Source organism: Vicugna pacos, chromosome 3, assembly GCF_048564905.1.
Source record: "Vicugna pacos chromosome 3, VicPac4, whole genome shotgun sequence".
NCBI classification, from domain to species: Eukaryota; Metazoa; Chordata; class Mammalia; order Artiodactyla; family Camelidae; genus Vicugna; species Vicugna pacos.
The window spans coordinates 79,489,852-79,504,700 of NC_132989.1; the positions used below are offsets into that span (position 1 = coordinate 79,489,852).

The 14,849-nt window shown below is 38.6% G+C and overlaps 1 protein-coding gene across 3 annotated transcripts in view; it reads right to left on the minus strand.

The window, feature by feature from the left end:
* Positions 1-8,271, minus strand: part of KIF2A (kinesin family member 2A) — a 67,331-nt gene extending 59,060 nt beyond the window's left edge. For 2 of the 3 annotated variants that reach the window (XM_072958610.1, XM_072958609.1), the window contains exon 1: positions 5,230-5,562. In XM_072958610.1, the coding sequence (XP_072814711.1) occupies positions 5,230-5,293 (64 nt within the window). In that variant the 5' untranslated portion in view covers positions 5,294-5,562. Of the gene's footprint in view, positions 1-5,229; positions 5,563-8,140 lie in introns of those variants that run through there. The other variant, XM_072958611.1, reaches the window with a different exon arrangement.
* Positions 8,272-14,849: the final 6,578 nt, after the last annotated feature.

The following is a 14,849-nucleotide window of genomic DNA, read 5'->3' on the forward strand; positions in this document are numbered from 1 at the left end:
AAATAGTGCCCAAAATGAGAAAGCTCAGGACTAGGTTTAGAAGCATCACTTTTTAAAAGGGAAAACTCCTCCCTCATTTTACTCTTGGGAGATAGTAGAAAAAGTTAAACTTAAGGTTAACTAACAATGAAACCATACTTCATTTCATTTCGTGTAAGTTTTCACTAGACAAATCCCAATGACCATGAACTTGTATTCAGTTCTCCATATTAAGTACCTGGCACAGCATACACTATGTGTAATAAAGCACTTGAATATTTAATATGGTGAAGTTCTAATGTCTATTTTCACTTAGGCACTGCATTGTTAGTACCACTTTAATCAAAAGAGCTGGTATATGATGGAAGGGCAACCTTCCTGTATTTGCAACACCAGAAGAGTGAAAATTAGTTTTATCCAGAGGTTAAAAACTATTTGTATTCTCAAGCTCAGAACTATGATCTCAAAACAAATAAACACCCTAAAAGATTACTTTAGGTTACAGGACAGAGGTGTTAAAAGTTGACTAGGAAGAATGAGTCTGGATGATCTCTCAAGGAATCTTGTCCTGGATTTTACACACTTTGTGCCTCCTTTCCTATTTTGAGGTGCCCCAGCTTAACTGGCTCTTTTCTATTTTCTCTAGATTTTTTAAAAATTATGACACATAAAACAAAATGACATACAGCCTTTCCCTATAGTTCCAAAATTTCTGTCATAAGAATCAAGTGACTGGACAATGAATATAGATTTCTTTCTTTCTGTGTTGGTTCTGGAAGAAACAAGTGACTCACTATTGAAAGGGGCTTTAAAGCTTTAGATTGCTGAATCTTAATCCTTACAGTTAGTAAAATGTCAGATCAATTCGATCTTACCAATCTGGCAAATTTAAGCATTATTAATTGTAGGTCTGAGCTAAAAGGGCCTTTATATATCTCAAAAAAAAAAATCAAAGTACACAAAGTGTACAACTTTATACCATCATCAGCAAATATTTGCCAGCACTTAAAGAGAGCTAGGAGTAAAAGGGCTTAGGTTTTGGTCCAGGCCATGCCCCTTATTAATCATGTGATCTTGGCAAATAATCCAACCTCAGATTCTTCAGCTATAAAACAATGAATCTGCCACCCTTTACCCTACTTACCTCATAGGTTTCTGTGAGGATCCAATTAAATAATCTATTGGGAAAACTATGAAGGCTTAACAAAAACATAGTATGGAACCATCATCATGCTAATCACCATGTTAAAAGGAAATCATTAATCCACAATTTCCTCCATTCTACCCACTTCATAATCAAAGTCACATAACTGTACCAAAAGGAACGATATTGCTATGTGGTTCATTTTATTACCTAAATTCACAGTCTATTCTCCAAAAGTCCATATAAGAACATGTAAAGATGAACTAGTAGAAGAATAAATGTGGCAAGTAGGTAAGGTAGAGAATTAGGCCATTTAAAATCTTCTAAAGATTGTTCGCCCTAAACTCCAAGATTCCTGATAGGTCCTTTGAAATCTTCAATTTCCTCTGGATTTCAGATGCTTAATTAAAGCACTCTTTTCATCATTTAATTAAGAAACAGGAATATTTTCCTACCACAGTTTTGAGTTTTATGACTTTCTAGTTAAATATACCATAGCACTTTTTACTGCATCATTCCAATTGGGCTCTGTAACACTGCTCTGTAGTGGCTTTCCCATGAGTGAGAAGCAATTTCCCACATCTTAACTGGGCTACAGAAAGCTGTACACAGTTCCCAAATAACAGAGAATTCTTCCTTTACTGACATAGTTCTTGACAGCCTGGTTTCTATGCTAGGTAAGCAAGGTTCCCAACTGCCATAGAGAAGTTGTACAAATCTAGACAAGTCTCCTACACTGACTTGGAACTCAGTTTCCACAGCTATAAAAATGAGAGCTAGATTACCTCCAAGGATCTGGCTGGTTGAAATAGTATGATTCTCTTTAGATCACACATATCAATCCTATGACTAAGAGACCCCCAAAGAACAATCTCATCTTAGCTACAGCTTCTAAATATTCAAAACATTTCTCATCACTCTCTCAGTCCCTAAAGGATAGTCACAGCTACTGTAGAACACATAAAAAATGTTTTAACAGTGCAGATTTTAGAGTCACTGTATTCTAAAAAAGAAATTGAATAAAAAGATACTAGGAAGACACATGCAAGAAGATATATATATATGAGGGCTCATTTCCGGAAACCATTCCAATTTCACACCAGGTTATCTCCTGTGGTTAGGAACACTCTCAGGAGTCCAAGCCTAACCTCTGAGACTTCTAACCTCAGAATACCAAAAAAAAAAAAAAAAAAAAAGTCAGAAAGTCTCAGATCACTCAATTTCAACCAACTCTGAGAATCTTAAACTAAGAGCCCTGTAAAGGGGGGTGTGGGGGGTGAGGAGGACATAGTAGGGAACCAGCAGTACAGGATAAGGACAGATGGAAGAGTTTTCTTTCCATGTAAGATCTTATCTTAATGGTTAATTAAAATGTTTGAAAACCAAAGCTCAGTAATAAATGATTCACTCAAAACTATATGCAAGGAACTCTGCTAAGCACATGAGATGATACACAGATGAATTCAGGGAATTTAAAATCCCGTAATGCCCTGACTGTGGTTGAAATGAGTGTGGGTCATCTGCCATCCCTAAATTGCATTCTCCATACCACCCCTTCTGCAGTGCAGTTTGAATATAAAGTATTAGGAGAAATGTACCCAAATATTAATACTTAAGGAAATATGCTGTCTCACAAGTGACCCAGAATGACTTAGGAATTCAGAAGCTGACTGGCCATCCGGTTTTAGTAATCAGTGAAGACTTATTGGGATTAGTTTTGAGTAGGGTGTTGAAAGATGGGAATAACTCCATTTTAGTTACCTGTTTGCCCTTGGAATATATATTTTTAATATATAAGCATCACTGATGGGGAAGAAGCTGAAACAAGGACAAGGATCACCATTAGCAAGCATGCAGAAAAACATCAAGTCACCAGTTAACAGTCTAGAGCTCACTCATGTGATTTCCACTGTCTCAGGCATTATATTAGTGCTCATCCAACCACAAATTTTATTTTTGTTACAATGACCACCAGTATTTTAATCAAAACAGATATGCTGTAGAAGTGGGAGGAAACAGAACTGCTTCTTTCAAGTGAAAAAGGGAAAACTTGAGGGGAGTCTCCCAGACATCAATTTTCACTGTGAAACACCATCATCCAATGCAAATGATCATTCCCTTCTTTTCAATTTCTCTACTTATCTTTTAACTTCAGCTCTACCAAGCACCTGAGGTAGATAAATATGTACATAACTAAAAGTTAGGATGATAAACATTGTAATGATTTCCATTATCTCTCAAGGGCAAACTGCTTTGAAATGTGATTTTTGGTTACTAGCTCTTATGTAAGAGCATAAAGCTCTTAGATGTCTGGGTTTCTGGTATAGGCAGAAGGTGAAGGCAGAAAGAGTATTAAAAGTCTCTGTTCTACAACCCCAAAAGAACCAAAATTGTTTCCATCCCAATATGTTTAAATAAAAGGATGTTACCCCAGAAAATATAAAAATATCGAAACCTTTCAAATACCACAATACTTTTTCTGATAGATTCGACAGTAACACTTACAATCATAGTTAAAGGTTTAGAATGTAAAGAACTTACACATTTTACTGCATCCCCAAATTTTAAATATATAAACCCTACTTTTGCTGGTATACAGTGAACCTGCATTTACCTAAAAGAGAAATGACAGTAACAGCACTGCTTGAGAAAAATAATTTAAAGAGAAAATATAAAGAAACCTCAACCCAAGTTAAAGAGACATCCTTCCCACTGGTGTTATTAGTACCTTCTACAGCTCCAAGTGGTATAATTTATCTTCTCACATACAGGATAATAATAATGCTTCCAGTTGTTAACACAAATTATGTCAAATAAAAGGAAGGGAAAAAATCATTAGCCATATATAGGGTCTTCCAATATATCATATAGATAACATGAAAGTCAATCTAGCTTCACATAACTTGCTCAAACCTGGTAGAAACCTAGACGGTGTGGATGTGATAGCGATATTACTACTGACTAAGCTAAAGGATAATAAATAAGACATAAATAAAATACATGTTATAAGGAACACTGTAAGCCTCTAGGTATTACACATCTCTATTTCTTCCAATATTTGGATTGAAATAAAACAATTTCATTTATCTCCCTCCACACATTTTCTCCTTCACAATATAAATTATTTCTAAGCCTGGCTGCCGTTGTCTCACTCCACACCTCAAGCTAGCGATATAAAACATTTTCCCCAAAAAGAAAGGAACCTACAGAATGATACATAAGCCTAGGGCTTTTTTTTTTTTTTAATTAAGCATGTGTCTTCCACTTGTCTTAGACTTTTCTCTCGGTTACCTCTCCGGAGGGTGTGAAAATATCAACATCCGGTAGCCCACCCCCACCCTCTCAGTAGTACCTCGCAGGGACTATGCTCATCCCCCTCCTTCCCTTTCAGTCTCATCAGCTTTGGGAAGCTTACTGAATACTTCTTCCCATTGCTTCCCCACCCTTATTCATGGCTGAGCACGACAAGCTCCGCATCCTTCGTCCAAGAAAGGGACTAGTAAAAAAGGCATGCTCGAGAAATGAAAATCGAAGATACCTGACAACCAGACAGTTTAAAGCAACGGGGTTGGCCTTTCTCCCCTACCTCGACCTCGGACCGGTAGTCGGTTCCCTAAATACTGCAATCTCTAGTCTTCACGCTCTCCCCACCCCCACCCCTTCAGAGATGAGGCCGGAAAATGAAAAGGCCGGGGTGAACCGCGAGACTGGGCCATCCCTAACGAAGCCCGCTGCCCCCGCCCCCCGAGCTGGAGTCCCCGGAGAGGATGGAGATCGCGGAAGGAGCAAGGGCCCCCGGGCCGGGACCTTCCAGCGCGCCCGCTCGAAGCCCCCAGAGACGCGGCCCGGGACAGCCGGGCCCTTCCCGCCGGCCTCCCCTCAGTCCAGCCCCCCACAGGGCCCCTCCCCGCCCCGGCACTGCAGCGGCACCCGGGGCGGACCCCACGCCGGCCTCACTCGCACACACGCCACACAAAAGCGCCGCGGCCGCCGCCTTCCCGCCCCCACAGCCCCGCGGAGCAATCAATGAGGCGGCCGGCGCCGGCGTCCCCTCCGTGCACAGCCGAATGCGGGGCTCGGCCGGCAGGGGCGGTGGCGACGCTCACCATCGCTCCGCTTGATCTCCACGTAAATCCCGATCTGGATCTTGCCGAAGTTGGCCGTTGCCATCACCTCATCTGGAGCAGCGGCGGCGGGCCGAGGGAGGGGGACGGGAGGGCGGAAAAGGCGGGGAGGGGGCGGGGTAGGTGTGGGAGGGGGAGCGGTTGCCCGCGGCCGCGCCGGCCCGGGCGACAGCGTGAACGCGAGCCGGGGCCGCGAGGAGCAGCGGCGGGCTGGCAGGCAGAGGCCCCGGGCCTGCAGGCCGGCGGGAGGACGCGCACGCCGGGGCGTCGGGGTGAGGCGAGGGCCCGGGCCGAGAGGCGGCGCGGGGGAGAGTGGGAGGGCCCGCGCCGCCCGCCTGGGAGCAGACGCTGGGGCGGGCGGGGCGCCGTGCGCCTGCGCAGAGCACGCCTCCCGCGTCTCTTCCTCCTCGGCCCGCCTTTCCCCGCTGCCTCGAGGCGGCCCCGCCCAGCTCCGCGGCGGGGCTGGCAGGCGGCGGCCGCGGCGAGGCAAGCGGAGGAAGCGGAACCTCCTGCGAACCCGCGTCTAGTTTGATTTCAGAGCGCGGCCTGGAAGAGGCGGGAACCCGCACACCGGTGCCATCCTGTCTTCCAAGAATTGGCGCTGTAGCTGGAATGCATTAAGGGCCCTGTGGTTTCAGGGCTTTCCGGCTAGAGCGCGTGGCTGAGAGATGTGAATTTAGGGGCTGGCCATTGACAACATAGGCTTGGTGTTTCATTTGAGAGTGTCACCTCTATTGCTGCTTAGAGGTGGCCTACCCAAGTAACCGTCCCAAGGTTTCCCATTCCAGTTGTGGAAAAAAATAACACCTTTGATGTGTCACCTACCCCAAATCGGAATGAAGATCCGCTTTTCGTAGCCCTGACTTACAGCTCATCACCACTCAAAAAGAAACCCTGAGGTGGGGCGGCCTTGACTCTTCGGTTGTGATGCATTCGATGCTGGTGTCCTGTCTCTGCTGTAGGGTTCAAGGTTTTTTTCCCTGGCTCATGAAACCAGTAACTATGATTCAAGGACAGAGGGTAGACACAGAAAGTTGACTAAGGACTGTGCCTTTTCTGCAGTCACTTGATTAGTCTGACCACATCAGCATTTGGAGAGCAGGATTCTATCCTGGCAGAGCAGGAAGGCCATGTGGACAGGGACCATGGAAACCGTGTTTACAGCACTGTGTAAAAACGTCCAAACGTGTGACCTGTACTTCTAGTATTAGGACTTGATATGGAGGAAACATACTTACTATGCCCTGCTTTCTCTAGTCATTGTTAATCTCCCTGTAATAATAACTAAAAGCGTACATTTTAAAAATTAAAAAATTGGAAACTGGATATGTGTGTGTTAGGTGCATATGTGGAGTTTTCAACATCATACAGATAATCGAGTGAAGCAGACCCTAAAAAATCTTAAAAGATTCAGATTCCATTTTTAGCTTGAATATATTGAAGGCATACTTGTCAAAAGAACAAAGTTTCACAAATCCAGTCTAAAGTAAAAATAATGTCTATAAAAAAAACACTGGGTGGACAACTAAGAAAATAACTTCTGCTTTTACATTCTAGAAATGACTTCACTAAATCTCACTTCAGGACCTCTGTTTCAAAATAAGATTTGACCAAATCAAGATTCAGGTTTTGTTTTTTTTTTAAATATCCTTGAGAGTTTAATCTGAATTCTTTGAGCTTCTGTCTAGTAGATCTCATTCTCTGATGTTTCTATGACTGAGGTATAAAGCATCTATTTATTTGCTTGCAAATTCTTTAAAGAATGCAAAGAAATCAAGCTATACACCTATTAAATTTAAAATTACTTCATAGGATACTGTTTTATCATAGTTGGTGACACATATCTTGCACCCTGTGGGTTATATAATTTAAAAAGTCTAAACCTTTAATCCATATTCAAAGGTATTTTAAATATATATACATCATCCTACTCCATAAAATAATGTATGAGACATGCTATTTGTCAAACATAAAAACCATTCCTTTATAGGTTATACCCAAAAGGCTTGTGTTTTTTGGTTTATCCCATCCAGTATTTATTTTTCCCAAGACTTGCATCTTGGGCTTTGTATGCCACAGGTCTCCTGATGAGCAGCCATAAATAAATGCAATGTGGCTATGCTTCAGTCAACATCCTGGGTCAAGAATTCTGATTCTGACTTAGGCATCAGCAAGATGCATACCCCTAACTAGAACAGTGACTGGCATTTAATAGGCATTCAGACATCTGTTCGATGAATTAACTTGTTCAACTGCTCCAAATCTCTATTACCTCTTTGTTTTGTTTTGTTTTACCTCTTTGAACAGCCTGGAAAAGTAACTTTCATTCTCTCAACTGCAGAAACTTTTTGTGAGGGTTAAATGAAATAATAAAATATGATAGTGCTTTGATATTTATAAACTATAGTCATGTTAAAAAAAACAAAGTAAACCAGTCTATGAAAAAATAAGCTAGTATTCTACTATAATCTTCAAATCATTAATTTGAATTTTATGTCCAGTGATATAAAATTAAGCACACTTTACAATTTGGCTTTGGCCCTCATCATCTCATACTGGAGAGGATAACAAGAGTTTAACAGATCTGTCTATATTCTTTTACCCACTTGAGTCCATCCTACCTTAACAGCCATAATAATCTTGCTTAAGGATCTCTCCATTAAGTCATATCTATTAACAGTGACTACTATTGTCCTAGCCTATCCTGAGTTGATAAACTATTCCAAAAAAAAATCATAGTTGTTGTAATTGAGCCAAGCCAATATCCTTATAATGCCTAGATTTAAAAAAATTCTCTGCTTTGGGGTCATTAGTATATTAATTTTAAGAGATTATTCCGAAGACGAGGCTGTTAAACTATTGAGCAAGATTTGAGGCAGAAGCCAGCACTCACCTTAACCAGTTTTCTGCTCCTGGGAGAAGAGCAGAGGCACGACTTGGCTCCTGGTCTAGCTCAATTTCCATGTACTTGTCTACATCTTCTTACTTGAAATTTTCCATTCAATGTTTGCATCTATTCTCCATTACTTCCACAAAGTTTGTGGATCTAGGATCAAGTGGAGAAAATGGGTAAGGTTGGCAGAATCTTTCTTTGACTTTATTATCTACTTTATGCCCTGGACTGTTTTGGAGATTTCTGGTTGTCAGTGATTCCCATTCCCATTAAATTTACTCAAATTTTAATTCTAATTAAACTGGTGTAATTTCATTGAATTATATTTTAGTCTTTAAACAAATATATTAAAAACACCTGGGAGATATAAATTCCAATTTTACTTGCTCTAAAATAACTGCTTTTTTCATCTTCATAAGATCTCTCTTACTGCTTGCAAACATGTTCAGTCTCCTTTGTCTTGGAAACAAAAAAAAATCTTCCCTTGATTCCCTTTCTATTTAAATTCTATTCTATTTTTTACTTTCTCTCGCCTGTCACATCTCAAACAACTGCTCTAAATCACTACCTTGATTCTCCATCACTCATTCATTTCCTAAACCTGGATTCAACCCTCTACTGAATTGTATTTTTTTAAAGTCAAAGGTTACCCTCTAATTACCTCATTCAGTGGACCCTACCATCTTTATTTGCCTTGAATTCATTGAAGAATGGCCTACCTGTTCTCTTCCAAACAATACCTTGCCCATTTCTGCCTCAGTTTCTGCTCATATAGTAAACGATTTACTCTTCTCTTTTCTTCTCTATTTAAAGCCTTTCCATCTGGCAAGGCACAGCTGAAGTCTCTTCTTTTTGGAGCTTTCTCCACCTAATCTAATCTATAATGGCTGTCCTATCTGGGTGATTCTCCACCAGCCATGATCATCAGAAGCACCTAAGAAAGATTTTAATAAAAATACAGAAGCAAAAACCCTACTCCAGGCCTAGTGGTTTAAAATTCCAGAGGGAACTTACTGTGGTCTAATTTTTAAAAACTCATCAGGAAATTCTGAGGCGTATGTACAACTGGTTGAGAACTATTGATTATTCCCAAATTTTCATAATTCAATATTTTCTGTGCATTGGCCGCTCAGGGACTGGGTACTGAATAGACATTGATTGATTATTTTCCTAGTCCACCTTCTTCATTATAGTTCTTTCACGTACATTTTTGATAGTCTACTTATCAACTTATTTTGATAGTATACTTTCACTTATACTTTTTGATAGTGTATTGGATTATATTAATGGTAAGTTTTTGGTAGAGAGCTAATTTATGAAGTCTTTTAAGTTCCACATTGAACTTAGAGCTATATAGAAGGTATCAAATAATATAGTGTCATATTAAATTATTGAGATATTTCTAATCTTTATACTTACTAATATAATGTTTGCTTTAATTTTCATTTACATAACAAATTCCTCTAAAGTATAGGAAGTTACCAGACTTTTAGTAATTTGATGAGTATGAACTCAAAAATAACAGGAAGTGATCTTTTCACCATTTGTAGTAATATATTCAAATTAAAAATCATTTATATATGCTTACAATAATTCTTATTTATTCAGGAGCTTAGTAAACTCTTTAATAGGTTTACTTTACTCTGTGATTGATGGTGTGCTACACATCCTCATTATCTTAAGAAAACTATGACCACTGTTAGTTTTTTCAATGTATTCAGTCCAAGTCAAGTACAACTGGAGAGACTAGGTTTCCATGAAATACTTCTTGATAAAGAATAGCACTTGATATCTTTGTTGCTGTTCTGATGTAATCAACTTTACAGAAAGCAAAGTTTCCAATAAATATTAAGGCCCACAAACACATTCTATTTCCCTAATCTTTGTTAATATGAGTACTTACTTTTTGTGGCTGTTTAAATGGAAAATATATGTTATATACCATGAGTGGAGCATAGCTAGGACAAAGCAAATACATTTTACAACAGTAGAAATGTATTAAAGACATTTTTTACCTTATAAATTTATCTCTCTTAAACATATTTGTTTTGCTTGACTTCATTTCTTATGACTATTACAGTGTTTTTATAATCTATACACTTATCATTTTGATAGCTATATACTACTCCATATATTTCTAAATCATTTTTTGCTTATACATTCATTGTATTATTGGGTTATCTTCAAAATAAAATTTCAATTATGAACATCTTTGTAAAACTTTTTTTGTGGGAAAATTCCTCCAAATGAAAATATCAGGTCAAAGGGTATGAAAGTTATCACTTAAAATGCAAAAGAGAGACTATCACTTCCTTCTTAAAACCAATCACCAACTTCCTAGGATAAAATCTAAATTCTTTACATAACTATACATGATCTAGCTTTGCCACCTCTCCACCTTTGTCTGATACCACACTCCTGCTCATTCTGCTCTAGCTTCACTGAGTTCTTTTCTGTTCCTTAAATGTATCAGGCTCTTCCCCAGATCAGGATTGTGGCTCTTGCTCAACTTTTCATATGACTGTTTCTTCTCTTTCAGGTCTCAGTCACAAATCACCTGCTGAAAAAAGTCTTCCCTTACCCCCCACCTCACCCCTGCTTTACTTACTATCACATCACTCTGTTACTTAACACAGCCTGTAATAACTTGTTCCTGTATTTACTTTTTGATTTGTTTATCTCCTCCCCTACTCTAAAGTAAGCTCCTTGAGGGTACGAAACTTGTTTAATGTTCTTTGTTACCTCTTCTGCACACGGAACAGTACCTGAAACACAGATGCTCAGCAAACAAAACAAACGTTACTTTTTATTCTGCAACTTGCTATCTTTATATGAATGGAAAAGTGCTAATAACTTAAAGGTCAGAACCTTGGCAATAGGCTATCCTGTATATTTCAGGCTATAGGCAACATTCTTTTATGAAAGTTATAGACCCAGCAAGGCTAACCTAGGAAACAGAGCACAGTGTTAAAGGAACAGACCTAATATGGAATCAGATTTGTTCTTTTCTATTACAATAGATCTATCTCTGTTTTAATAGTTGGCTCTTATTTCAGTGTATCTGTGAAAAGTAAAGGAAAGTGTAAGTAAACAAGCATTTAGATAGACATTTGGGTTGTTTCCATTTTATCTCTTGCTCTTATCAACAATGTTGAATGCATTCACTTTGTATAGTTGTGTGAATATTTCTTTAGGATAACATACTAGAAATAGAATTGCTCAGCCGAAAAATAGTCACATTACAATTTTGGTAAAATTGAGCAATTTTTGATGTTGTTTTAATGTTACTTTGATGTTTGTGATGCTATACATCAATTACAGTTCACACAATATTTGAACTAAACATAATATATCATCATCATTTTTATTGTTAATCCCTGCCCTGATATACCCTCTCTCATTCCTGTAGATTTCCAGATTTCTAACCAAATTCTTGGCCTCGACATACTGCCTTATTCTGACTTCAAGCTTGTGTACAAAGCCTGCCTCAGGACTTGTTCCAGACACTTGCTCTGAATTCACATCCCAATTTTCTGTAATTTCCCAGGACTAGCTGTTTCCACACCTCCCTTGCACTCATCACTATGTCATGATTCTGTAAATCCACACCCCAGCCCAGGACTCCATAAAACAATTCCACCCACATCCTTGTCACCTACTTTTATATACATGGAACAATAGCAAACAATATAAACAATCTGTAGTTAAATGCTAAATGTGTGGTACAGGCTCTAAGTAGAGAGTAGAAGAAAGTCAGTGAGAACTAGAGCAGTCAGGAAAGATTTTTTAAATGCTCTTTATATTTTTATGTTTTGTTTATGAGCATTGAAGAAGTTCAATTTTAAAAAGGGAGTAGAGGTCAACAGGTATGACTTCCTCAAGTCCTGAAAAATGACTGCGATCTAAATAGACAGCAGAAAAGAATGCAAACAAGGCCAGAAGCAGCAGAAGCAGGATATTTTTCACATAACCACTTAGATGCAACCATTTTGATGCTAGGTAAGACAGCTCAGTTAAAATGTAAACATGATTTTTCTGAATACAAGTAATGTGTGCAACCAGACATCTATAATCTGTATTCTATCCCTAGTGCTCACTCTAAATATAGTGGACTTCTGTCTTCTACTTTATTCACTTTTATATTGCTTAACCTGTAATTTAGCATGTACTGTTTTTGTAATCAAGATTTTTTTTCCTCAAAAATGTAGGATCTCGAATGTTTACAGGAGGGAGATTGAAGAGACATATCTGATAAGAGATGTACATCTTGAAAATGACTGAAAAATCTTTAGGTGGATATAGTTATGGTGGGCTTTGAACACCATGCAGGGACGTTTACCCTTGGTGTGGGCATCTGTGGGGAACTCCTTTGAGGACAGGTATGACCTGAACTAATAGAGCAGCATCATGATGTGATGGAAGAAGTATAGACTTTGAAGTATGACTGACCTGGTTTCAAATACCAGTTTTGCTGCTTCTTATATGTATGGCCTTGTTCAAGTTACTAGTTTTTTGAAGTCAGAATTTTCTTAGTCTATAAAATGGGGGTAATACCTATGTCATAGAGCTTTTATTATGATCAAACATAATGAAGTAAGAGCTATAAAGCACTTGGCACAAAGTAGGCCCTTGATAAAGAACTGCTATAATTATTTAAGGAGTATTACAAATTTTGCCAAATAGAAAGAAGGGAGGAGACTTTTGCATCAGGACAGTCAGTGAGGAGATTCATGAGGTATGAGCTTATTCAAGTTTGAATTAGTGGGATGGAAGGGAATTAGAGAAAAGACAGACACAAGAGATGTCAAGACTGGAAAGTGATTACATACAAAATATGGAAGATAAAGGAGAGTGATATGTGGAATGCTTTGATTCTTAACAAAGGAGAAGATTGTCATTACTGGACATTAGAATTTTCCTGGGGTATAATTACATAAAGCAGGAAGTAGTCTATATTGGCATATCTATAAAATGTAGTTTGGGAAGCAAGAACCAGCAAAATGGAGGTCAAAGAATGTACAGGTGACTGATAATTTAGAAAAATATATTAAAGAATACAACTTCAGATGACAAGGTTTTGTTGGAATTTATCATTCTCGTTTACTGACACCAAGTGGTGGTACCATGAAAATTTTACAACCACATTTAATACTTATAAGACAAACTTATCTACCAGCAATAAAAGTTAAAATACATCTTCACCTAAAACCTCCTCTGGAGTTCAAATTCTTAAAATACAAAGCAAAAACCAGTTTATATAAAGCTATATGTCACTTTGTATTTTATTTCGGTAGAATGCCTAAATCAGTCACTTTAGATTTAGTGTTGTGAACATTTGTTGCTTCCTTCTGAATAATCTGTCTTCCTAGTAGTACCTTGAATTTCTCAATTATATTGTTTAAGTGGGATTGACCCCTCCTCTCACAACTCCAAGGGTAGGCCCTGATTAACTTAAGCCAGTCACTGTATTTCATCCCCCTGACCCAGTGATTCGTTCATAGATGAAAACATTCTAATAAGGTACAAAGAATGTCTGTTCTTGGAATTGGCTTGAGTTGAGGGAGCAAACTCTCACCTTTCTGCTAGAAAATGGACCTGAAGAAAGTAGCTCCAAAGTTGTGAGCAACCATTTTTATGACCACAAAGTTAGGGCCTGGTAAAAATGGATTCACCACTGAAGAAGCAGAGCCAAAAATTTGAGGGAAAGAAGCTGGGTATCATCCAAATTCTTGAGCTGCTGAGCTGAAAGAAAGCTTATCTGAGGTCAGACCTATCTGAATTTTTCTGCAACATAGTCCATAAATTCACTTCAGTGTTTCAGTTGAAGCTGGATTTTCTACTGCCTGCCACCCAAAATCCCATTAAATACAAGTGACATGGCACCTGTGGATGTCAGTATTGTCCTAAGCTCTGGAGGACACTGTCAATATTATGTGTCATGTACAGCAAATGGAGCTCAGGTTAGGGTTTGAATTTGTGCTTTGGCAGAGTTTATAGCAGAAGCTGAAGTCACTGAGGGGCAGACTTCCACTGGGATATTGAATCTTTAGTAGAATTTAAAATAATCTCCTTAGTAGATTTATTACAAGTTGGCTTCTAAAAATTATTTTCAGAAATCTCCTATCAAGCTTCATTTTACCATTTAACCAAGGACTAGGGGAAATGGGGCTAAAGATGTAAAGCAGCCTGGGGGAACAATTTTAGTTTATTTTCTAACCTTTTGATGAGAAGTATTTGTGCTACATTAAGAGATGTAAAAAATGCAAAATTTAAATTTTCATTTTGAAATCAACTCACTTGGTTTTATATAAGGTCTGAAGCCATAAGGTGCTATTTGAAACATGTCATTGAGTAAACATATATCCTAAAAATTGAACTTGAAGATTTGGGAAATCTTTTTATAGAAGCTATTTTTCTCAGAATGTAGAAGCAGTTTCCTGTAAATCATATTAGTTCTGAAGAGACTGTAGCAGGAGTGGCCCCAAGCCTTGTGGCATTTGTTAGAGCTGCTGTTGAAGTGCTAGCCAGTGCCATGGGTAAAAGGGTGATGACTAAGAAAATGGATGAAGACTCTCCGAAGAAAAGACAAATAAACCAGCAGCTGATCTCAGAGAATCCATGAAATTTTAGCTTATGGTTTTGAAATTAGCATGTAGTTGTGACAAAGGCAGTCAGGGCAGTTCAAAGAAGGAATAAATGTATCCTGCAG